We start from the raw sequence: 26,931 nt of genomic DNA, 5'->3' as shown, positions 1-26,931 counted from the left end.
TCAGTGAGATTTGCAGTGCCTAAATTTGTTCAACAATAAAATGGAAAAGGTAATGCTGAGGCATGTTATGCATTAGAATTCATGGAAATTACCTGTTAGTGTTATTTTTATCCTATTTTGCCATTGTCCTGTAGTTTCAAAATATTGCTAGTGAATTTGCAATGGCATTGTACATTAAGGTGACTTTTAAAGTCACTTTGATAGCTTTCTGTTTAATCTGGTATCTCTGGCTTTGTTATCTTGGCTATGTAATCATTTGTGGTAAATATGGAAATAGGAGTCATTCCTGCTGTAGGACATTTGAAGAAACACATCCCTATCATATATGGAAGCTGTACATGTTGAAAACCAAGGATTATCCACCAAAAGTGTTAGGGAAAATATGGAATTAAGGGACAGATTTTTAAAAAAAACAACAATGCAATTGTTTGCAGTGCAAAAGGCATCACGTTCAATTAAAGTAAGTGAAATAAATGTAGGAGTGTTTAACTCTTTAGAGGCACTGGGCAGGAAGGGTAGTCTACCAAGCTGCTAAAAAACTGTGCCATCGCTCTCATTAAATTTAATATAATAAATTTAAATATTTCTGTAGCATCTAATGGCATGGTATACACTGAGCAGTTGATTGGAAAGTGGTTTGAAAGTCACATAGAATAGAGTCGGATAAAAGAAAATAACTTCAACACTCATGAATACTTTCTTTCCCCTTCTAAATTTCAGTGGACTTAACTAAAAAGCAGTTATCTGTCCTATTGTGTGTGCAGAGTTCTGAGATATGTGAGTTTCTCGAGGAAGAAATCTTGAAGAATCTTGTATCAGTTATGCGAAGAAAACTCTTTGAGCCCAGGTTTTTGGAGATTTTTTTTTTCTGAATTTGGGGAAGGCCCAGGACCGTAGGTGTAGCCTGCTGTTCACACTCATGCTTGAAAAGAGTAGATTCACACTGATTTGCACTTAGAATCTCAGGAAAGGGAAGAAAAGCTGGTACCTGAAAAACATGAATGTGTGACAGTGGGTCTTTGCTGATGGAAGGAACAGGGGAAGAAGGTCCATGTATTTGGGAGGTTCTGGCTAATCAAGCTTAGGAGAGCAACACTTTTTTACATTTCCCCAAGGAGTAGAAATCAGTAGTTCTTTGTGTCTGCAGTAACCTTTTTCTCCTTGGCCTTTTACTTCCATACACACTGCTCTTTTTCTTTAACAATCTCTGTTCAGGTGTCCTGGGTGCATTCTTGTTCTGGACAGCTTGTGGCTGTTGCAGGTTATCTGTTTCCTGCAGAGAAGTTGCTGAGTCAGCCCCTGAACAAAATTACAACAAAACCACAGCACAAAGCAGCTTTAAGTTGTTCCCAGCAACCTGTAGTGTGATACCCCTGTCTGGTATCTTAAAGTTTCAAAATTCAGTGTCAGTTAAGATGTTTTGATATCCCTTTCCAAGTACTCAGCTCTGGAAAGCAACCTCCATTCTCTTTTACCAGGAAAGGTACAGGGTCTGGGCTCATAAGCTGTCTGCTTATAATAGTTTTGACATGTTTGCAGATGCTTCATTTGATACCATGATAGAGAAGCAGGGGATATAAATGATATTCCAAAGAATTTCTCTCCATTGTTTGAACTGTGTCTTAGGATGTACCATCTACAGGTTTTGCCTTCAGTCAGTAAAGCAACCAACAGGGAAATATTGCTCTGCAGAAATAGACTAAGTAGTTTAATTTAATCTTAATTTTTTTAGAGTTTCTAAATGTTCTAAATTTCTGTTCTGACCTCAAACAGCTTTGCAGGTGTTCTTCCTTTCTGCAAAATAATGAGGTGTCAGGTGTTGTAGAGATTCTCTTGATAAGATGATTCTAATTCTATTTCTGTAATTCCTGTGTCTGTTAGTCCTTACAAATTCAAACTATCATCAGCTGGGTAACAAGAACTCTATCTACAAAGGAAAATGACAGACTGAGTTCAAAAGTTTAATAGTAAACAAAGATTTTTACAGTTTCCTGATTTTGCTGGTATTTCACTTTGGTAAAAGTAAGTACTTTGCATCAATAGATTTTTATTTTGAATATAAATGTGTATGTATGTGTGTGTCTGTTTGGTTTTCATGCAGGATTTAAGCTTGAAGATGGGAAATATTTGACTTTACCTTCATGAGCATTAGGAATCCAATAGGTTTATGTGGAAATGTAGTGTGTGTTGTTGCTCTCAGCAGGCTGATTCAACTTAATGAAAAGATAATATCTATTCCATGCCCAAGAGTCAACAGATATCTTCCTTTAGCTCAAAGGACAATGGTTTGAGTTTTGAAGGCTTGTTATCTGTTACAAGTTCAAAGAAATACATATTTCCTCACAATAACTTTTAACCCAGAGTAAATGCCCTTTCATCTGTATCTGAAAATTATAAACACTGCACATTAAAGATGCCTGTGTATCAATACATGCCCAAAACTTTCACAAGAAACTTTATATACCATCATTAGAAAAAGTTTATAAATTTTGCTACCAAATAAGTGATAAGATTTCCTATAGTAAAGAAAATCTTTAGGTAATAACATTAAGACAGTGTCACATGGGTTAGACTTGAGGCTCTTAGGATGCAATATACCTGCTTTTATTTTTTATAAAAAATGGTGTGGTTTTTGGCTGGGCATCACAAAACCTATGGATTTTAGTTGTTGCATTCTTGGTTTTCAGATACTCTAGTTTTGCTGGAAATTTAACCTGAAATTGTAGAGATACCAGCTGCTCATGTTAATCACTTTGGTGTGGTTTTATTGTTTTTGTAACGTAGACCAGTTTGTTATGAATGTATGGTTCTGTTTGAATGGTAAAGCTATTACTGTGTAGTGGAAAATCTCAAAACTGTGCTTACATTCTTAGCATCATCTTAATGAAATAGTAATTTTAGAATGTCTGTGCAGTTTACAAGTGTGTTTTGGCTTGCTGAGCTCATGGGCATAGGGAACTTCAGGAAGATTAGGACCAAATGTTGGCTTCCTCAGTTCCTTCTTGTATCTGAAAAGGATTGGAAATCCAGTTTGTAAGGGACACCAAGTTGTCAACTTTAATAGTTACTGTGTAAGTTACTGGTTCTCCGCAGCTGGTTATGGTTTTTCTACCATGAAATGGTGCTTAACAGCAAACAGCTGTGCAGGAAATGACAACCTAGTGAAACAACCATTGTAACATATTTTTGGCCAGTGAACTTCCAATTATAAGTTAAAATCTTATTTATTCAGTGTTTAGTGGCACTAGAAGCCCTGTTTAGGTTTCAGGATGACACTTTTGGAAGTCTGTGGTCCTGAGCCCTTTCCATATTGGTAAAATTTGAGGGTACCCTCTACCCCCACCCCACGAGACCTGTGAATGCTGTCCCTCTGCTCACCATCAGGTAGACTGAAATTCCATCTCAGCTCTTTGCCATCCTATGATTAAGATTGTCCATGGTGAGCACTGAGGGTACTTACAGTGGCAGAAGAACCCTTCTTCAGGAAAATTGTTAATGATAAACAAACAATATATAACAAAAAAGCAAATGAAAGCCTAGGGTGTGTAAGTTGCAGTGAAATTTTCTGGCAATCTCCATGGCCAACCAAGTGGTTGTCCTCTCCTGGGGTAGGAGGTGGGAGACTGCCCTTCCTCACTGCAGGGAAAGTGCAAGTGTTGTTCACACTGTTCCCTCTCCGGTATCCCAAAATGTGTTACAGTGAGTACAGGGTATTGTAGTGAGTCTGGATGGAGCACCTTCTCCCGTTCACCCTGGCTTCCAAGAAGGGTACAGCATTAGTGTATCCATATCCAGGTGTGCTTCTTTCAGGGCTGGACCTTTTTTAATTTACCCAGTGATTTTTTTCATCAGAGGAATAAAGGTAATACAAAACACCCAAATGTTTGCAGGAGTGAAGGGAGGAAGATTTAATTTTCCGGCTTAGGAGGAGGAAAAAGAAGAACATGAATGTGCATCCAGAAGAAAAGGGAAATCTTTAGAACTGCTGGAGCTTACGTATTTTTTTGACTAAACCGGTCTCAGCATTTCTCTTTCTCTTCTGCTTTTTGTTGAGATATAATTTATGATGGGAAAGTGAAAATCAACTTTACATAAAACCATTGCTTTAATTTTAAAATATTTTATATGTTGGACTCCTAGTAACACCCTGTGCTATAAAACTGCTATAAGATTCCTGGGTATGGATTATTGGGTTATTTCTCACAATTGTCATCAGTCCTTTTTCAGAAGAGAGCAGAGGAATGCAAGTGCACAGAACTGTGCTTTTTGGACGTTTTCTGTTGCTTCTGGGATCTTGATAGATGTACATTTATTGAGGGTCCTATTTCATAGTTTCTAGTGAAAGTGGTCCTAAAAGTAGTCCCATTAAATTAATAAAATGAAAACTATATTAATTTCTGTTAATACAGAATTTGCCTGTACCTATAATTATCTACTTCTCTATGCCTGTACTAATAATAGTCAAAGAGTTTAATGAGAGATTTTTATGATATTTATGACATACTTTGTGATACATGTATGAAATGCATTGTTTATTGCATAGAGACTGGAAACAATTCCTTGCCCACCTAGCTTTGCTCAGAATACTATTTTTTGTGGTCTGTGACATCCACAGGTATTTATTATTTTCACATGAAAAGCTATGGCACTTGTTCTGTTTGTTTGCTTTTCACAGAACAACAGGCTTTTAAAGTTTTCCTAAAAAGATTAAAACTATCAGTATAAACAAAGACTTGCTTTTAACATATATAGACATAATTTACTTGAAAGCATGAAAAAATACTTCTTGGAAATAAAGAGTCCTTCTATTTGAAGATTTCAGCTAAGGATTTTATGTAGGATCTGTTAAGTGTGTTCTCTAAAATAATCATAACAGAGTGCAATCATATTTGATGTCATTTCTTTCATAAGCCCTAGTGCAGAAGTAGCCCCCAAACTGTTACAGAGGGAATTAATTTTCTCCAATTAAATATTTCCAAGCAGCAAGTGTATTTTAAAACAAGTACTTCTTAAAGGAGTTAAATGGGACATTTTAAAGCAGCTGCAGCAATAATCACTATAGTTTTATGGATATAATCTGTATCTCAGATAACTCTTACTCCTTTCAAAGAGGTTGGAAGAAGGTCCTCAAAAAATTGCACAAAATCAGAGAGTGTGGTTCAAGGCCAGCCTCTCTCTTCCTTATACCTGTCTATATACTTTACCAATATAGGTTGAAAAGGATTTATTTCTTCAGGTAGCCAGGGCATTTTCATGTGGGTCACAGTTATGAACGGCCAAAGTTATAAACAGCCTTTTCCAAATGGGTGGGCACATCAAATAGCATGGCACACATTTCATTTCCTGAATTGGATATCTTGACTGAATTTGAGCTGTAGCATTTTACAGTCTCTGGGAGGGGAGTGGCTTCCTCAGCTGGGCTGGAAGGAAGCTTCTGCCCAAGAAGTGCAGTAGTGGAGATGTTTGTTCCTTGCATTTGTAGAGTTTTGCAGTAGTCCCCTTAAAATGGGATTGGTTGTCTAAAAAGAGCTTGGTTCCTTGCTGCCTGTTGCTGGTACTACACTTCTGATTAATTATACAATAGCCAAAGCAATGGAGAGTTGTATTTGCTCCACTTGATGTTATATGGACTTGACTTTGCAATATCAAGTGGCAGTTTTGAGAGTTTATTGATTGCTTAAGCATTAGAGAGCCCTAGTTCATATTATTTCTGTCTAGAACATGGCTAGATAACATCAGGGCTACTTTTCCTGTTAGTCATATTCAGATAAAAAAAAAAGTAGGTCTGGTTTGTAAGTACACTAGCAGGGAGGCTTTCTGAAGTTTATGTTCTCGAGTTTGTCTGTGGCAGAAAATCTGCACAGGATGGATTTTCTTATCTAGGACTTTAGAAGAGCAAAAATGGTTGTCTGCAGTACATGTGTTGTCCCTCTCAAAGTGATTTTTTATTTTCTTGACAGGGTTGTTCTTGGTACTTAAATTAATTTATGTGTGCCTGTTCCAGAGGAGTAGTTCTGGAATACTGTTAGTCCCCCAATAATAACCTGTGTAAATTTTATAAAGATATTTGGAGAATTTTCATGAACACTAACTTTTTTTTTAACAAATTTTAACACTTTTAAAATTTTTTTGTCTAGAATAAAGTAGAGAATGGAACCACAGGTTGTAAGAAGAACCTAGAAAAGAGGGAAAAAAACAAATAGGGAAAGGTCTTTAGTGTTACCAAACAATGCAGAGTCTGCTACCAACTGTTCAGGTATAAGTGAGATAAGAGAAATGAAGTGATAGTGTAGCCTGTGTGAAAGTGGGAGGATCACATATAGCAAATGTCTGCAGTATTGCCTAGGAAACACTGCCAGTTTGCAGGCAGCAGCCCACGCATCGCCTGGCTCCAGGGAGCTGTAAGTGTCTCGGGAAAGCCCCTGGGACCATCTGTAGCTGAAGCTATGTGTCACACAGTCCCAGTCCCCAGAACAGGCCTTTTGTACAGGCTTGCTTTTGCAAGCATGGAAAACCTGCCAAGCCCCTGTTTTGCTGCTTCCTCAATACTCCCAGTTCAAACTTCTCTACCTTTCTTCCTGTCCTCTAGGTACCCTGGCATCAAACAACTGCTGGCCAGGATTAGTTCTTCACTTAGAACCAGATATTTTGATTCAGTAGGAAGTGTTAGATAGCTGCTTTGTTACTAATCCCAAGAATGACAGGCTAGCTTTAATTTTTAATGTTTTTCCATGTGTTCTTCTGAAAAACTGAGAAAGCAAGCGATTGTCTAGGCATCCTCTATTGATCAGGTGTATCAGTTTCCTTTCATGGGAGTCTGGAGGAGATGAAAACTGCCTTCAGTAGCACTGCCTGCAGACTGTTTCTGGAGATCATTCCTTGTAACTTCCAGATAGTCCCTTGGCATATTTTGACCAATACCTTATTTCCACAGTGCTCATTTGTTCAGCAAATGCATATGGCAGATGCCGTTTGCTTTGAAGTATTTTAGGAGTTAGTCTCTTCTGAAAGAGAAGGGGACTATAGGCACAACTTTACAGTTCTCAAAAACAAAACATAAGGTAAGACTGAAGGTTTAAGTATTTTGATTAGCACCTGATTTTAGATGTTGTCTTGGAAGAGAAGGGGTTTCTTTTAATTGCTGTCTGAAATGCATCGTATATCACACTGCCCTGTGGGGTGCAGAACACCTGTCTCAGACCACTGCATTGGAACCTTCCTTTAGTATATCCTGAGTTATATTACCTGTGCATCTCCTTGCTGTTGGTCCTAGATGCCAGGCTGCCAAAGTGTTTCTTGGACAGAAAAAGAAAGGTGAGAGTCCCTGAAGGATCTCACCACCTGCAGTTACTGGTGTGATCTGCTCCCCTAGCATGGGGGTCAGATTCTGTAGCTGCTATTGTCAGAACTGTATTGAGCTCAGTGCGGGGAATGTATTGGAACCAAAGTTTTGTTTGAAGTTTTGCTCTCCAGGAGAAATACTTATAAATGGGATATTTGGATATCCAGTTATAACAACAGAAATTGATCCTTCTTTTCTGTCTCTTTAGGTCTTCAAAAGGTGACATCAATAGTGAAGGATATGTCTTGGAGGTAGAATGCTGCTCCTCTTTAAACCACCTTTCAGAGAAAAAGGAGATCCCTGATTTTATTAAGAAAGTGAGTAAAAGGAAAAGAGGGGAGGAACCCCCAAAACACAGTACACTTTTATTTGCACTATAATTACTGTTTCTAGTTCTGTCAGCTTGGCAGTGGGTGTTTGTATCACTTGGACCAGCTGAAATACTGCAATAGAATTTGGTGTTTTGTAATTTTAAGTATCTGAACAGCAGTTACACTTCTTGAGAGAAACAAGTTTGGTCCTGTTATTATTAAAAAATTATTTATAGTGTTACAGGAGAATGACCTCCCACAGATGATATCAATGTAGAAGATGGTCATGCAATGCACACCATTTTATGTTAAAACAATATATATAGTTTCTGTTCTAGTGTTCCGATATCCTATTGGAGAGTGCTTTACCTAAAAGGCCTTTTACTCCCAGATTATTTAAGTTCTGTTTCAATATCACATGGTGTTTGATAGAGTTGGTACTGGTAACCTAAATGCTTTTGTGAACCAGAAGAATGTTGCTTTCAATTAAATATTAAATATATAGTAGGGAAATTGAAACGAACACTGCAATTGTTTATCTATTGCCTTTTAAAATTGCTTTTGACACTGTAATATTCTGCCAGGCTGGAAATTAGCAGGTTATGTCCATTTTAGTGAAAACAGATTCACATTGTGCTTGTTTTAAATTCTGCAGAATCTGTTGTGTCCTGTTACATGTTATATAAACTAGCATTGAGTAGTGTATTTATTTAGCCACCGGGTGTGAGTAGGCATGCTCCCCTACCTTTAGGCCATTTGCAGTGATAATAGTTAAGAAAATTTTTATAATAAACTACAGCATAGGCTTTTTGAGCTTGATGGGGACTCAGCTTGACAGACTACACTGATCTTCAGTCTTTAATTTTTACTATGAATTGTAAGAACTGGATTAAAAATAATGCAGCTGTAACTATCTGATACTGAAATATATATAGATTTTGGTATCAGAACAAACTGAAGTTTTTTGAACACATAATAAAATTCAAAAATACAAGCCCAAATTTGTTTCAGGTCGAACTGTGTTATTACACGACTATTCCGAATATTCTGACATTATCTTGGATTGTTTCAATATATTCACACTTAGGAAAAACTGGTATAGTTATTGTGTACCAGTTTCAACATGTTTGATTTTGTTCTTCAGTTCTTTGACTCAGAGTAGAAATGTAGGCATAACTGTCACAACTGGTAGCAAAATTGTGCATCATTGAAACAGAAAATATCTTTGCCTTTGTATCTTCAGAAAGAGTATGGATGACATGAAAACAAAATGACAATCCAGGAGTCATCTTATTTCCATAAATATCCAATTCTGAGACTCTTTAGAATGCTTTTCTAGACATGGAAATTTTTCTGTTGATAGAAGCCATTTGATTATGGGGTTATGAAGATCCCTTTTTGAAAGATAATAATTTAAATTTTAATAGCTAGAATGTATATTTACTGTTGCTCTGTAGGTTGAGTATGTCGCTCATCCTCAGATGTTATTTGATGTAGAGAAATTTGAAGTTCTTTGAAGCTGTTGCTGTCAAGTGCTTGCTGTGTCACTGCATCTGATTATACACATTGTGAAAGTCTCAACACTTTTATGTAAATCTAACTTGGGGAACAAGACTTGTTTGGGAGTAGGAATTAATTGTCATATTAACTAATTTGTCTGAGCAACAAAAATGTCCATTGCTTTTAAGGGCATATAAACCAGATGTTTACAAACAAGATAAAATGGAAAAATAAAGGATGTTCTTCAAACAAAGTAGTAACAAAAAGCTGTTAGAGAAGGCAATTCCTTTCTTTAAAAAATGAACAGCCTTATAATTCTTCTCAAACTGTAGAATACAATTGAAGTTAATAGAATGTTTTAATTGAATAGGGAAATCCTTTATGTTTTCATAAGCTTTATAGAGCAGAGCCTTTTACCACAGTTTTAGCATCTTAGTGTATTGCAATTTACTGTATTTAAAAAATCACAAACCAAATAGAATAGCCGTATTTCAAAACAGAATAAGAAGTCAAAATTTTCTCCCTGAGCTTACTAAAAAATTCCTATACAACAAGAAAATTAATTTTATTGCTTTTATTGTGCACTGCTGAGTAAGTATGACTTACCTTGAGTTTAAACAAGGATGCAGTTTTAATAACTTTCCTGGATTGACTTTTTGTTGCATTGAAATTGTACAGAATATTGAATATTAACTGCTTCCTTCTGCAAACACAATACAATTTTGCAATAGGTAATATGTGCTTGTCTTCTATAACTCTATATAAATGTATTACAAGGAGGTTCTTTCACCCGGAGAATGCTTCTTGCTCACCAAAACAAAGTGCCTGAGTACAATGTTGACTATAAAACATTTAGGAAATGCCAAAGAAGACTCTCTGGTCAAACCTTTGTTCTGTTGCCGAGATCTTTCTGTGCTGCTGGACTTTGTCCCAGTTCTCCACTCTCTCCACTGCTTTTCTTCCATGGTTTTTGGCTGTGGCAAGACAGGGAATATTTAAATATTGGGGATGTGATGTTGCATAAAATACGCTCTTCCTATACTCTAAAATCATGTCAACATCACCGCACTGTGCTTGTTCTTTGATACCATATGGATCTAGCGTGACTTAACCTGTCCTAAAGAGCTCGAACAGTCCCATAGTGTCTTTGATACATAATTTGTGGGCAGTAACTAAACTGTTGTGAGTATATTGTACTGCTGTGTTGTTATTAACAGTGTCTTTCGCTCTCAGGCTAAACAGAGATTAAAGATTTGCTCAACTGCTTTTTAATAAGCAAAGCTAACTTTTGAACTTTGATCACTGGGTCTCAGATCAGTCTGATATTGTTGAAAGTAGAGATGTTACTTCTAAGATACCATATTTTGTAATACTTAGACCTACGTCTCATGTCAAATAGGGTAGCCTTTAATTACTTCCTTAGTTGCTTTTTGTTTCTGTGTATTCTGTTATAATTTCTTCATCTGAGATTGCTCTCTGGAGTTTATAGAGACAAGTAAGGGAAGGAGGAGCTAGGCTGACATCCCAAGTAAAGATTTATTTTGGACACACAATCATACATGAATGCCAAATACATTTCTCATGACCTGTGTTTTTTCTGTATCAATCTGGTACATGTCTAGAATCTACAATCTGGTACATGTCTAGAACTGTAATAGGCAGAAGGTTTTACTCTTATGTTCACATTTTTGCCATGTTGGTGACAGGTTAAGAAATAGAGGATTCCTTCTGTACCATGTCTCCGCAGTTTTGGCTTTTTAAAATTTAGGGAGCACATTTTTGGATCCTTGGTTATCTCCTTAATAATGGACCATCAGACGGAATTAATATACGGATCTTTTTTTCACTGTAACATCATTGCAGGATTCACATTTCTTTTCCCTGTGGAACTAGGAAGCATGATAAGCACAGAAGAGCATGGTTTGAAAATGATGCAGCTGAACTGAAATCCAAATGCGGGCATCCTTCTTTTGTGTTTTTGGCTAGACATGGATCTCTCCCTGCTGGTCTGTTCTTATTGCTTCAGAAATTAGTCTAATTTCTTCCTTGTACACTAAGGCAGTACAGATGAGTGAATAATGGGTTCTGCATTTTCAGAAGTGGACTGGTTCCATTGTAACAGGACTGCCATTGTGAAACACCTTTGTAATGCTTATTGTGCCATGAAATCTGCTGGATGAGACAGTGTGTGTCAAATCTGCTCATTGCTGTTCCTTCTCTTGTATCTTGGTCAACTTCAGTGAGTACAAATCATTACCATCAGTGGCTCCAAAGCTGGCAGTAACATGTCAGTCCCTTAACTGATCCTCACACCAACTTCTGTAGTCCAAAGAACCCCACAAATAATCTTGACTCCTGCAGATACAGTGACTTTGCAACAAGTTTCTTGACATTTATTTTATTGCCTATAATAGCATTGCTGGGCCATGGAAGCGATGGTACCTCTCAGATGTAAGTAAATGGGACCCCAGGGGGATCTGCCAAGAGAATACATTGCAAGGATGCTGCCACCCATGTACTTGATCTAGAGTTGGCCTCTGAAAGAGTGACCCCCAGTTCTCTGGTACAAAGGCAAGTTGAGCAGAGAAAGAAAGGCTGTGCAATACTAACAACAGAACTCTCATCCTGCGTTGCTGAAAGGATCTACTGTATTTGAGCCCTCTTTAGAGTTCAATGGCAAAGTAAATGTTACCAGGAATAAGCTGGCATGAGGTATGCCATGAAAATGTTTCAAGTGTTAGTTTATGCTCTGGAAATTAATATGCATTGCTAAACTGTAGTTGAACTCAGTGTGCTTCTGAAGGGGGAGACATTTCTTGCAGCAGTTTGATCCCCCTGCTATTATCTGCCCTCTGCTCATTGGAAGGAGCCTGGGGCAGGAGATTGGCTTAATGGTTGGATAAGAAACTGCTACACCCCCTGAAAAACTATAGGTCACTCTTACTGCATGTTTCTCTACTTTGGTGATTTAATTAAAATACAGAGATCCTTCTTTTCTGCTCTCTTGATTTTTTTCCCTTCCATTGATCTACAGCTGTTTTGGAGTTTTCAGAATTACTGCTGTCTTAGTTCATACACGTTGTTTTCTGAGGAGTCATCAGTGTTACGGTTCTAATTGGTGAATAGTTTTTGTTAGTGCTGCTCTTAGGAGACAGGTTAATTCTCCAGCTTCTTTTAAGTTGCAAGATAGAAGCAGGCTTGAAGTATTTAGGTGAACTTTGGTGTCTCCTCTAAAATAAAAGCTAAATACCTATAGAAATTCTTAAGAGCTTTTAAAATCTTTTCCATAAATGTTTCTAGTCAAGGGAGTGATTCACTTTTTTTTCTACATATTTACTCACATCTGAATGAAAAATTTGTTTTGTGTGATCAAAACAAGGGGCTTCACATATCCATATTTTACATTAAAGTAAAATGAAATTATTCTGAACTCTTAGCTTCTGAGTTTTTAAACTCTCTTCAGGGTCTAATTAGGAAATGACAAGAGGATGTGGAAGATGAGAAACATACCAATGTCTCCCTAATAATATGTATTTATATTCTTTTTTTTTAGTTAACAGCATGACAAGGAAATGAGAAGACAAAAGTCTGCAATTTCCTAGAAAATAATGACTGTGAACATTATTGATATTATAATTTTTTTACTGATAATAAGAAGAATAATAATGAAAATGCTGGGGTTCATATAGCTGTTTCAGAATTTGTCATATTCTTGTATCTTTCATTACTTATTCTTCATCTTTTAATTTTTACATTGAGATTTATTTTTTAGAAGGAACAAAGAGATGCAGCTTATGGGTTCTCAGGAACACTAGTGTGTTGGTAGATTCCTTGACTCAGATGCTGCAGTCTTGCAGGGATCTCTTCTGTGAAGTCCATGTTTGCTTTATTGGTACCAGGGGTCCTTGGATGGTTATTGTAATCCTAAGCATTATTCTTTATTTTACATATGTTTTAGCTGCTCTGTTGAGAAGTTTCCTGCAGGTACAGTCAGAGCAGGTGGCAGTAAAAGAGAAGATTGAGTCTTTAATACTGCTCAGAGGTTTGTCCTTCAAATAAATAAGCAGTTCAGAGTTATCTCTGTGGCTAAAAAATGACCCTTCTAGAGTCTTGTTTATTACCTAGGATTATTTACCTAGATGTGATTTCAATCTCTTCTAAAATAATTTTTGTCCTTAAAACAAACCCAAAAAATCCCACCACGAAACCTTTACTCTCCAGGGTATTTGCAAGAGAACAATGCAACATTATTTCTTTAATGCATTGTAATGAAAACCATTGCTGAGCATTTAGCTGTCAGTTTTGTTTTCTGCATGTTTTCATTGCAAACAGAGCCCCTATTTTATTTTTTAAGTATTTGGATGTTAGCAGTAGATATGGTCATGAAGTAGAACTTGAAACTCAACATCAATAGTTCAGCTGTTTGTAATCTGCTGTGATAATATTTATTAAAGTGCATTTTGTTAACATTTTCTTAGTGTATATATAACAAGAGATGGTAAAAAATAGCATATACTCTATTTTAAACAGCCTGGTGTGAAGGGAAACATCTGTTCCTGCTTAAGCTTCTTTCAACTTGTGTTCTTTTGACTAAGCCCTGTAAGAATGGTGTTGATATATATCTTCCATGGACATTGCAAAACTATTTTCAGGACTCTCCCAGGAGCCTGGTAGTGCTTTTATAATCCTTTGCCCCCACCAGCTTTCAAGTCATCCCCTTGCCCAAGATAAAAATAGATATTATAAAGTATGTAGTTGATAGTTTTGATGATCCTACTTCTGTCTGGTGGGAAAAAATAACTTTTTAAATAACAATGAATATGATAATGTTTCATGCTGTGCTAAAATAAATTACCAGAAAATTGTTCAAATTGTAATTTTGGCTACGAGTAACAGATGGCTTGATGAAACAATGTGATTTTAAAGAAACACTCTTCAGTTGAAATGAAAATAAAAGTAGTATTCCCTGCAAATTAAATGTAAAGCCTGTAAGTTTGAGACTGAATTCCTACTTTTAAAATACCCGTTGTTCTGATTATTTTTTTTGTTTGTTTTGTTTTGTTTTGTTTGCTTTCACTGCCTAGAACAGAGATGGACTAAAATCACTCACATTGAATCACATTATTGCTACTTACTAAAATGGTTTTTAGATACAACAGTCAACTACACATCTCTGTAAATCTTTATTTTCCTCTTGCTTATGTTCACCAGTTAGTGCAGGAGTTACTCACTAAAGATTCCTGGACAGAACATGGTCTGCATTTTGGAAAATGCCAGTTCCCTAGAGCAAGAGCTTGGGACAGAATTACTACAGACTTATTTTTGAAGTGAACATCAAATATTTGGATTGATTGAGCATAGCTGACTGCTCTCTAGCAGTTGTTCCCAAGTCTAAAACAAATTGTAGAGAACAAATCCTATATTATGTGAATAATTTCAAGACTTTTTTTCAGAGTTCAGGGAAAGGTGGGGGTATACAGGTACATTATGTGGCTTTTGAAAAAATACCACACTCACTGAATATTTGTAGCATGTGGCCAGCGATGTTCACTCTGCCTTTGGTGAAGGAACAGGTGCTAGAAGGTGATGATTTGACAAAAATCAACACACCCAGGACCACAGAGGATGAGACTGGTTTCAAGACCTGTCATCTAATGAAATATGCTGAAAGGAGCAAGTGTACTTGCACCATGCTGCACTGCATCTTTAGCATGGCTATATTGTTCTCAGGAGTGAACATGATAGGAGCCAGAGAGGAATTTCAAGTTGTTAATCTCACCCCATTATTGGCTCGAGTAGCAGGAGACGTATAGCTTACTGTAATTTAATATCTCCTGCAGCACTGCCTTAAGATGCCACCTTCTGTTTCTTTCAGCACAGCAGTAAGTTGCAGTAGCTCCTTGCTTCAGTACATTTTTTCTCCCTGTGCTGTTTGTAGCCTTCAGTTCCCTTCTGCAGAGGCTGCTACCAAGGAACATGTAAAACTGCAAAGCTTGCTTTCTTGCTGTGTTCAGTGCCTTGTTCTCTACCTTGTTCTTGTTTTAGTTCTTGTGCCTGCAGTGAGATCTTAAAATGACAAATCAATGGTTTAGGATTATGGCAGCATTTTCCAAGGCATCCCTCCAGTGCTTTATCCCTCATGGCCTCTTTTGATGTAATTGACAGTGAAAATACTTGATTATTTGAAAACTTGAATGCACACTGAGATTTAACTTTCTAAAAGCTACATTTATATTTGCTTCTCTATATATGAACATGAACTATCTATCTAAAATTCAAAATTTGGTGAATGGAAACTGGTAAAGGTTAAAAATGTACAGGCTTAAACAAAGAAGCATTCTAGTCAGAAAGGTTGCATGGTTTGGAAATCTGAGAGAAGTGAAACAGTCCAGAGTAATAGGATAGAAAAATTATGAGCAGTTGATGCTTTGCTATTTGATTAGCATAATATTTTTTTTGTAATGTGTTATTAGCGATGCAGAAGTACAAAAGTTTCAAAAGTTTTGAGTCATATAGAAAGAGCTAAATCCTCTTTTAAAACATTAGCTAGGCTTAGTTGATTTTAAAATAAGCAGTAAACTCTTGATGACTGTTCCTGTCTTCTAAGGAAGGAGCATGTGAGACCTACAGAAAATATAAGAGGCAGACAAAAAGCCTGTCTTAATTTTAAACATCTGTTTCCATAAATGAGAAAAGTAGGAGGGGGATGTGCAGTAGTTATGATGAAACATGTTCTACTAAATGTTAATGAAGGAGGACAGAGTTGGAAGACTGTAGTCTTGAACATACTTTCCCAGTTCCAGCTCCTGGCATGCAGTACATAGCATTCTCCTCAAACCACAAGATCGTGTTTTTTGCATGAAGATCCCTGCTGCTGTCCGTTTTCAAAGGAGATTTTCTTGAATCTTAAGAAGAAGGTAGAGAAATGCATTGATCTGGTTTCTGGTGCACATTATGATACATAATGCCTTTAACATTGTTCTTTTAAAAACAACTACTAAATAAAAAGACAGAGAAGACATTTATTTTTGTCTAACTCAGTTCATACTTGGTTTAAATAGACAGCTCTGAGCAAAATTAACCAGCTATTGTTTCCAAGGCCATATGTTTGGCCATCAGTAGGATTAAGTAGCAGCCTTTCCCAAAGTTCACAGCAGGGCTAACTAAATGCATCTGACCATCAGAAAATCAGTTCCTTGCTTTTGGAGAATGGCCTTTCTCTAAGAGCATTTTTCATATGTGTGTTCTTCATAAATTGTTTCTGGGTTTCTACAAAATTCTTTCAGTACCTTGTTATATTATGAACTATCTAGCAAACCTACTAATGAAATGTTCAGTGCCTAAGTTTCGAGGGGTTTTTTTTCTAGGTCATCAAAAAGTGTAAGCTTGAGACCATGTAGGACTGCTGTAAACTCAAGTGCCTTGATCACATTATTAAAACTGCTTTTCCTCTGGACATATTTCAAAAATGTCCAGCTCCTGGCATTAAAGAGTTAAAAGAAATTCCTAACACTTACTAAATAATTTGCTTGAAATTATTGTCTGGGAGACATCCTCAATAATTAATTCCTGTGTGTTGTTTCACATTCTTACTGATTTTGGTGGAATACTACCCTGATCTTGCTGGAAGTGTTTGATTTTCTGTGTGCCATCCCACGGGGATGTGATCAGGATCTCCTCAAGAGCAATTGCTGAAGCTGACAAAAGTGTATGATTTTGTTCAGCATGGGATCTCTGTCCTTGAGTTTCCATATTTGTAAGAGTACCATCATGCTGGCTGTCAATAGGAGATTATTATGGAGCTGACAATGGAACAAGAAAAACAGACTCATAAGCATTTTGTGGGCTGTACAATGGACTTGCCAAGTGTCTTTATTCAGAATGGATTTGAAAAGAGAACCTGTATGTGACTGTTCAAAATGAGCTTTTGAACATGGGTTCCCACATGACTGTGAGAGCCACAGAGTAAAACAAGTACATTCCAGAAAAGAGGATTTCATCATTCAGCCATGCTGTTGCCAGGCGTGGTTTTACATATCTTTAATTTAGACTGTCAGCCATTTTCTAATTAGGGTAGGGAGCCTTCAAGAGAAACAGAAATATTTAAAAAGATGGGACATAAATTGCTGCATCAACGTAATGTTTAGTGACACTGCTTTGTGCTGCTGATGGTTCCTTTCTTCCAATTGTGGTATAAAAATAGCAGTCAGGCAGTTCTGAAATAAACAATAACACTTTCCAAATGTTAAGAATGTTAACACAAATGCCCCAGCTAAAATTCAATTAAGGTAGTGACTTCAGGGTTGGGCATGGTGCTTGTTCCTATTCCTTCTAAAGTTCGTGGGAGAATTGATATTTATTTCACAGACAGTGAAGGCTAAATCTGTCATTTTTTTTCCCCTCGGGGAAAATGTCAGATTTCTAATCAAGCAAATTATAGGGATGACATTAAATTGTTAAACTGCTTTGGCCCTCTGTACACATGAAATTTCACCCCTTCTTTAAGCAGATTCTATTTTTAAATGGCCATAAATCCAATTTGTTGCAAGCCAGTTACAAATGAATTTGGATGTACCCACTTGGGGGTTTATCCATATTGAAATAAATGAGTTAAGTTCTGCTTCTGTGGTTGAACAATAACATCTTTTGTGATGGAGATCTGGTCTTGTGTTTGTGGTTAATATCATCCAAGCAGCACTTTATGAGGCAGTGAAAATGTTTCTGTTCCCATCTGGGGAAAGAAGCAAAGAATTTTTTTTCTTAAATTTTGTTGGAATTTCCCTTGTCAGAATTTCCCAAGATGTAAAGGGCAAGTATATAGTATATTCAAGGTATAAAAATTGTCATAAAACAGTTGAAGTTAACTTAATATTGATCACTGAGTATAAGGGCATTTTAAATCTAGATTTTTATCTGATCTAAAAAGTGGTAGAGATGTAGTTGTTGGTTTTATGTTTTTTCCTTTAATTTAACGCAGTGTAACACAGACCTTTGTTAGTACTCTACACTGGCTCATAAAAACAAGTAATTACATTATTTATCTGATCTGGAATATGTCTTGGGTGACCCTGTCCAACTAGCATCATGTTCTTCCCATTCACTTCAGCTTTACCCCTTGTTTCTCCCATACTTTGCCTTCTTATTGATTCCAAATCCTGCATCTGCTGAGATACTTTCCCAGAGGGCTGTGACAGACATAACTGTCTGTGTGTTCCAGCACAGGATGCTGCAAGGGGGTCCAAAACCTGCAGGTCGCTTACAGAAACAGTCTTTCTGCCCTGTGTAGTTGGGTTAGAGTTTTTTTTTTTTTTTTTGTTTTTGTTTTTTTTTTTTTTAAGTTCCTATAGTCAATCTTTGAAATACAGGAATACTAGGAAACAGAAATGTGATTCTACTGGATGGCATAATTCAGGCTGGATGTGAAGGCAACTAAAATTTCATCATATTTAAACTCTCAGCAGGATCCTGAAAAGCAAATTGCCCTTGTAGTTTGAATATGTTCAGCCTTTTTACTTTCTGATGAAAGATAGCTTCTTCATGGTTTTGTGAAAAGTTGAGAGACTGTGTCTGCTAATACATCACTTTCCTGTTCTGCAGTTTGCATCACACTTTTGACGTAGCATTTCCTGCTACATTTGCTTTCTTGAGAATAATGAGATGGTTGTTTTTGCCATATGTCATTGGGAAATTTTAAAATGCATGTTTAAATAAGATTTTGTGTTAGGTATGTACAGTATTACCATATTAACAGTAATTAATTACAGTATTAACTTTGTTGGGAAAGGGCCTTGAAGATACAAACTCTTTTTTCCAACCTTTCTGCTAAGCTGTTTGGCCAATACAGGTAAGATTGTAATTTGGTTTTCAGTTCCTCATGTTTCTATGTTAAGAACAATAGCCTCAAAAGAAACACCTCAGCTTCAGGTACTCCTTAGAACAAATACAGTTTTTTTGAGTAAGCTGGGACTGTAAAACATTGCTACAGTATCTGTGAAAGCTGTTCTCCATATCACAGCGTGGGAGTCTGATGTAGATTGACAAGCAGTCTTTATTGACCAGGAGCAGTAATATTACCACATATGTACTGTCCTCAAACTCTCTAACAGTTGCATACTAGTTAGATTTCTATAATTAGCTGCCCTGCAACCTACTAAACAAATGTAGTGTTGTGTCTGTACATGAGTGATAAGAGATTAAATGAATTTGTAACTCTATCACTAACTATGTAAAAACTAATAATTGAGTTACAATGGAGAGTCTGGACCACTGAGCACATTATAAATGCATCTGTCACTGATACTCACTTAAACCTTCCTGAGCAAAGTAAAAGTTAACTTTCTTTTTAGACCGATACCCTTTTGGCCAGGATACTGCTAATGGTATTTTTATTGTCCTGTTTAGCAGCAAGCTTTACTTAAGTAAGCCATGTTTCCCAGGCTAAACACCTATGAAGACCATTGCCTTGTTTCCTGGAAGCTTCTGTTTAAATTCCTGTGATCATGAAATGAAGAGTTAATTTAACATGGAAAATGTAATAGTGATTCCTCCTAAATTTGAAAAATACTGAAATAGATACAAAATTCTTCCATTTTACTTGCTACTGAAAAAAAAAAAGTCCCACTGAACTGTTTTTCCTGAGTTCATGCTAACTTGAGAATAAGCAATGAATTAATACACTTTAACTCTTTGGAATTGTATTATGCAGACAAAGTGAAATTATTTCTCCATTCTCAAGGCATTTATTTTTGAAAGATTTATGTGTATTTAGAATTTATGTTATGTGAAGAGTATACATTAAATGGAACCTGTTTCATTTTGGTGAATGATTTTGATAAATGAAGCAGTAGACACTCATATGTTTTCACAGAAGTCTGTCTCACACTCACACTTCTCCTGGGTTTGAGGAGTGTGAGGCTGATGACTCCATAGCGCAGAATCTGCCTGAAAGAGATTTCTCTTTCTGCTTCATCTCAAACCTTTGTTAGCTAATGCTGGCTTTATCTAATTGTCATTACCACTAGCCCAATGCTTTTTTTCTTAGGATCTTTTTTAATCTGATTCCTTCATTTTCCTCCTTTACCTGAAGTGTAAAGGATTAATGTTAGAGCCTTTTGGTTTCCTTTTTCTTCTTCTTAGCTTATGTCACAATGCCTTTTTCTATTCTGAGTTCTGTATCTTCCCCAAAGTGCTGTATTAAAATAGCTTTGCTTTTATGTGCTCATTATGTGAAAGTTTGCCATTTGTGTCTCAATCTAAAATAGGACAAACAACAACTGTTGTTATAGAATTAATAAGCTTTTCCTTGCATAAATGTCATAATCATACACCTAATACAGCAGAAGATATAATGAGTCTCCGATTTCTTATGATCAATACAAAAGTATTTTTGTAAGAAATACCACTTCTAGTATTTTATTATAAATAAGATTTGTCTCTTGTGAAGAAATATGTGGGCATTTTCTGTTTTTTCCTCCCTCCTCCCTTCACATTATATCAGATGATTTGGGCAACTTTTCATCCTGCTTCTTTAGACTGTACCTTTTTATATAAATGCAACATGACAATTTCTAGTGGTAGTGGACAAAAGTAGCAAAATTACATGCTGGTTGCCTTAAAGGGTGTTATTTTCTGTGTTTCTATTTAGCTAAGACAGCTTGACAGTTAAAAATCTAATCTTCTTTAACTTGTAGATTCAAGATGCTGCAAGTCAAGGCTTGAAATTTGTTGGAATTATACCTCAGTACCATTCCCAAAAGAACTGCCTTGTCAGCGCATCCCTGACACCTGCCAGTAACAACTCTGTGCAATCAAGAGATAATAAAAATGTTTCAAATTACCCCAAGGATCATGCTTCACCGGATGGAGAGAAAATAGACAGCACTGATGGATGCAGTACTCCAACACAGGGTGAGCAAAATGCTGACCAGTGTGCCACATCCAGAGAGGGCTGTAGAGGTGAAGGACAGGCTACTGAAGAGCTGAATTCCAATTCTGTGAAGGGTAGTGAAGAACAGTCTCCACGTGGGAACCTGAGTGTGAGAGAAGCAGCAGACAAGAAGAATGGACTTGCAGAGAATGAAACGCCAGCACGATGTTTAAAACCACTTACTGGCAGTAAGTACTGCAGTGACCTCTTGTACATAAAAGCCAAGTTCAAATTGCCTCAATTATGTTCCCAGCTCCTTTGTGGGGTGGGGATGCAGAGGGGACATTGCCACTGAGGTAGTGAAGAAAAGATTCCCCAAATGAGCCACTTCACGTGCTTTCAGCATGGCTACACAGTTCACAGCAACTGAGCAGGAGTCAGATGGCAAAGGAAGAGATGATAAAAGCAGGTGCAGCTTTGTTGTGGCCCACATGTATGCCTGAGTGTAAAGACTTATTTTTGTCTGCTGTTCAGCTGAATTGGTTCATGTCTGTATTTGTTGCCATACCCTGAGAGCTCTTGATCTTTGTGTCCTTTTTGTCTGTTTGAATAAAAAGCCCTGTTAATCTACCTGACAAGCTTTTGCAACCCTAGAAGGAATAATTCACAAAGACTTGCACAGTTAGCCCCTTTGTAGCAGGTGAACAGATAGCTGGAATGAAACCACCTTAGGAACAGCACAAATATATGTGATCTGGACTCTGAGGTCTCCTAGTATCCTACAAGGAGTGTGGGGATCAGTGCTCCAGTCAGAATTGTAATAACTGGAAAACAGCAGTTATTTTCCTTAATGACTCATGTTTGCTAATTCATAATAAAATTTTGGTAATGGGGCTCATCATAATTTGGCTTCCAGTTATCATTTGGTTTTTCTTTAAGATTTTTACCCATGTACTAGTTTTATTTCTTTCCTTTCTTTGACATATTTTTTCTCGGGTCGGCTTTCCACTTAAATGTCATTTTATGCCATCAAAGACGACAAGTCTCAGCTGAGATCTAAAATACCCTTATTAAGGTGTTTGTTGCTCAAATGTTACTTCTGTAGCAGGACCTGTAGTTCAAAATAGGATGTAGACCAGAGTAATTTACAAAGCTAAAAGGAAAAATATTCTTGCTGTGTTTCCAGTTTCAGCCTCAAAATACATTTCTTTCTATATTTGTTTAAATCCAAGAAAACCATGTTTGCACTCATTTATCTTACTGCTTTCCTTAATTTCCTTACAGGCTACAGATCTATGCAGGGGGAATGTAAGTGGAATTTCTAAAGCTGGTACTGTCCTTGACTTTAATTTATCCCTATTGTCTAAGACTTTTCATAGATTCAGTCAAACAATCCTACCCCTGTGGGAATTTCATATATAGGACCCAGAATTACTTTACATTGTACTCCTTGGATTATTGTCTTGATTTCCATTGCAGTTTGGTGTAGTTATCCTTTGGATCCAATTTGCATCACACTCTAGTAACCTTCCAACATAATTTCTTCAGTTTTTGCTGGGCAAGGGGGCACCCAGATTGGGTCAAAGCATAGCTGTTGTTTGAACAATCTCTTCTCTTCTACAGCCTTAGGGGGTGGGTTGTCCCAGCACTATAAATTTACACATAAAACCTCTCAGTTTTATAATTAAAAATGAGTTATCTTCAAGTCTAACCAGATCAGTTCTTTCTCTTTTTTATATGCTGTCTTTGAGAGAGTTAACTTAGCAAATTTAATCATCTCTTTGATGCTATTCCTGTCCTTACTGAATACTGAAATTATTTTGCTACAAGTAACCATGTTCTTAATATTTCTGCATAATGTGAAGCTGATTACCTCTAGTCTTCCCAACTTTTGTCTGTAACACCCCAAGATTGCTGTTGATTTGCCAGAAAAGAGAGTTTATTTTAAAAATGTATTTAGCTTCCTCAGTTACCTTTCTTTGAGTGCCTTTTAGCTTTATTTTTCATGCATTTTTTAAATTGCTGAGTTATGCAAATACTTTCCAAGACTGAAGGTCTGAGAAGGCAGTTTTGTGTGATAGGTCATCTAAAGTAGAATTTTTCCAAATCCTGTACAACACTGCTGATTTCTTTATTACTCTTAAATAAATTTTTGTTATTACAGCACTCCCTTTTCCTCCCATGGAAAATGTATTTCAGTTTTTGGCACCAGTTCCCCATCCTTCCTTGGGAGTGTGAAGATTGAAAGCATTAGGTGGTTGTTTTTTTTCTCTACGTATTCCATGGGAAGTTAGCACTCTTAAACTGCTTCTTTCCTACATAAAAGTTCAGGAAAAAGAATACTCCTTACTATTTGTAGGATCTTAAATATGTTCTTTATTTTAGGTTTTATACTATTCAAGTGTTACTTTTATGCTTCTTCTCTTGATTCCTGAATGTTTTGTAGTGCACATTCACTTCCCTGGTTTATAAAAGGCTTTTCAACACAATGTTGAAAAATTTGCCTGTGAACAAGGCACAGATATTCCAATAGTATGTCCAAATGTGCTGTGTTACTTAGAACTAAACTGAAGAATGTCTTTGGCCATGCTTGAGGATTTGGGGTCACTGGTGAAAACTGTTATCAGTAGTGCCTTGGGTTAGACAACACCTTCCACTAGACCAGGTTGTCCAGGGATGGGGCAGTCGCAGCTTTCCTGAGCAATCTGTTCCAGGGTCTCAGTACCCTTAGCATGAAGAATTTCTTCCCAATGTCTAATCTAACCCTGCCCTCTTTCAGTCTGAAGCCATCACCCCATGTCCTATCACTACATGCCTGGTACAAAATCTCTCTTCAGCTCTCTTGTAGTCTCCCTTCAAGTACTGGAAGGTTGCTTTGAGTTCTTTCCAGACTGCACAGCCCAAGTTTTCTCAGCCTTTCCTCATAGGAAAAGTGCCTCATTCCTGTAATCATCTTCGTGGCCTCCTCTGGCCCCATTGCAAGTGTCCTTCCTGTGCTGGGAGCCCAGAGCTGCCTGGAGCCCAGCCTGGAGCTGGATGCAGTGCTCCAGGTGGGGTCTCACTGGAGCAGAGGGGCAGAATTCCCTCCCTGGCCCTGCTGGCCACGCTGCTTTGGGTGCAGCCCAGGATAGGGCTGGATCTAAGGGCTGTGAACACACATTGCTGGGTCATGCCCAGCTTCTCTTATCAGTGTCTTAATGCACCAGAATGATCTCCTTTTCCAACAAATGACTCTTCTGGGGGTCAGAATCAAAATGATGAGAGAAGCATTCTGTGTGTGCTTTTCTGAGCTAGGATTATCATAATTTCATTCTTTCTAAACAAGTGGTGAACAGCAGGAGGATTCACATGTATGTTTATTCCTTTCTATTCTAGTCTATTTAAAATATCGTTCATGTCTGAGATCATTAGGCCTCTTTTCATGTTGGTTATGAGCTTCCAGCTCTTCTCTTCCAGTGCTGCTAGCCTGTTTCTGAACATCTCCCTTCTGATATATTTTTCAATTTGCACACTGCTTCTTGCTCAGTGATGTTTGTTAGAGAGCAATCTTAACATTTCCCTTGACATCTCTTTCTTTACTTTTGCTTGAGGATAGAACCTAACAGCTTGGAAACAACAGGAGCTTATTGAGTGAAGGGATTTCATGTATAGTCTTTACCTTTCATATTAATATATTTGGGGAAAATTTTTGGCATTTGGAAGTCAATAGAAATTCTACCATTTATTTCTGTGTCCATTAATAAGTACAATGATAATGTCCAACTTTTTTTTTTTTTTTGTTATTTTAATTATGGTTCTACCATTCTGAGAAGGAAATCTGCTTTTAAAGTTAATTCCAGTTTAGGGCTGTGAAAGCTCAGCTTTGCTGTCAGCAATGACTTTTTTTCCTGTAGTAACTGCTCCTAAAATATACTGGAGGAGACATGGAAAAGAGTCTAGAAGATGTGCTAATTTTTAAGACCCTTCACAATTCCATTTTTAAAATTCATTTGCTGTTGTGTTAATGTCTCACCTTGGCTCAGATCCAGAGTAAATCAACAAAGCAGCTACCAGAGTCTCTACATGAATGATTCATTGCATTTTCTTGCGATGAGGCTGCCATTGGCTTTTTCCATGCTTTTGTGTTATCAAAACTGAGTTATTTAATACTATAATGGCCATGATCTACACAACGCAATTCCTTCTAAATTTGCAGTAAGATTTCACATTTGAGCTGATGATTCCCATAGAGAAATGTTGCATTAGTATTCAGATATTACTGTCTTTAAATGTTTTATTGTCAATAGTGAATCCATTGTGAGTGTGAAATACTGTAAAGGTAAGCAAAATACTGTATTGTTGAGAGTCCTGCAGAAGTGTGTTAAGGAGATAACCACGTCCCAAAGAATTTTTTGCTGCTGCACAGTGTAATTAGGCAAGGGCAAACAGTGGGTTATGCATTCTTTTAGGTGAAATTTTATTATACAGTTGTTGCATGATTCCATTTTTTTACTCTTTGGTAGAAGCAGAGATCTTCGCTCTCTTCAACAAGCCCCAGACCCCTCAAAAATGCAGCCAGTATTACACAGTGACTATCCCTATGAGGATCTCCAGGAATGGGCAGACTGTCAACAGCTTAGAAGCAAATTGGCTGGAGCACATGACAGATCACTTCAGGAAAGGAGGCTCACTGGTAAACGCCATCTTCAGCCTTGGAATGGTAAATGGTATGGAAATTACAGAAAGCATTATGCTGTGATTATTTTCCTTTCTCCTCTAATGGAGATCATTATCTTTGAAGAGAAATTATTTGGGAGGTACTTTAATATAGACTTGGGGCAGATTTTGTATTGGATCAACCTCTTTGTGAAATGGAACGAAAGTACAGAAAATATTTTGGCATTTGAATAAGGAAAACAGATCACGTATTGTATTTTATAAACATACTAAAGATAATATTGTAATTGCAGAAATATACAGAGTTAATAAACAGTACCAAGTAAAGTGAATTAAACAAATAAGATTGCAAAACAGATGACATACATAGAAGGGTGACTTTGCTGTCCGGCCAGATGCTGCATCTGGCTCTGATTGCAGGCCGGTGCAAGGACTCGAGTTTTATCTGGCCAACAAGAAATCAATTAATTCCAGTTCTTGCAGAGACCATTTCCACCTTGATGGCACACTGTTTTACTAAATTGTCTTATATGTTTGTTCCATCTTAGCTATGAGAGATGGATAAATGTTTGTTTTAATTGAAGAAGATTAAAAATCCTAGATTTTTGCATGCTGTGGAAGAGTGACAGTGGGTCCAGGTTAGTACTGTAGCCAGTCTGTACCACACTTGTGGCTATCATGGCTTTGAAGGCAAGCCTGTTGAACAGAGAAAGACTTGTGTGCATAGATCCAAGAGACATAACCAAGGAGCCATGAGAGCAATTCAGGGGAAGTACTTCAACATAAAAATGTTGACGTTGCAGCTGGATTAATTTTATTGGAAAATTATGTGACTTGTATACTTTATGGTTAAAGTGCTTATGACTGACTCATTTGCCTAATTTTGGTTTGTTTTGCATTTTTCAAAAGGACTGTGGTAACCCAGAGATTTCACATTCCTACTAAGATTACTTGGTTTATGCATCAAAATTATAGGGGAGCTGTTTCCAGAGCATCTTCTTACTGTTGGTCTGAATTCCGGAACCCAGGATAAAACACAGGAATATGACTCAGTTCTGGTAAAAGTCAATCAGGAAATTAACAGGCAATCCTAATTTTTCATTTTACAAACAAGTAGCAAAAAAAGGGAAGGTCTAAAGTTCAGCTGGTGGAATGCTTTCACACAGCTTCCTGGAAAGCCTTGTAATTGCTAGTTAACTTGCTTAAAAACAAATAGTAATTTACTTTATGTATATAAATTGCACAGAGGCAAAGCT

The 26,931-nt window shown here is 37.0% G+C and overlaps 1 protein-coding gene across 7 annotated transcripts in view; it reads left to right on the top strand.

Moving 5' to 3' along the window:
- Nucleotides 1–26,931, top strand: part of RFTN1 (raftlin, lipid raft linker 1) — a 94,920-nt gene that overhangs the window by 42,803 nt on the left and 25,186 nt on the right. For all 7 annotated transcript variants that reach the window (XM_021538144.4, XM_085573163.1, XM_085573157.1 and 4 more), the window contains exons 4-6: nt 7,551–7,659; nt 20,844–21,267; nt 25,522–25,725. In XM_021538144.4, coding sequence (XP_021393819.2) covers nt 7,551–7,659; nt 20,844–21,267; nt 25,522–25,725 — 737 coding nt within the window. The remainder of the gene's footprint in view (nt 1–7,550; nt 7,660–20,843; nt 21,268–25,521; nt 25,726–26,931) is intronic.

This window comes from Lonchura striata, chromosome 2 (genome assembly GCF_050655825.1).
Source record: "Lonchura striata isolate lonStrDom1 chromosome 2, ASM5065582v1, whole genome shotgun sequence".
Taxonomy (NCBI): domain Eukaryota; kingdom Metazoa; phylum Chordata; class Aves; order Passeriformes; family Estrildidae; genus Lonchura; species Lonchura striata.
The sequence above is the reverse complement of the archived record's forward strand: the minus strand, read 5'-3'. Positions and strand labels throughout refer to the sequence as shown.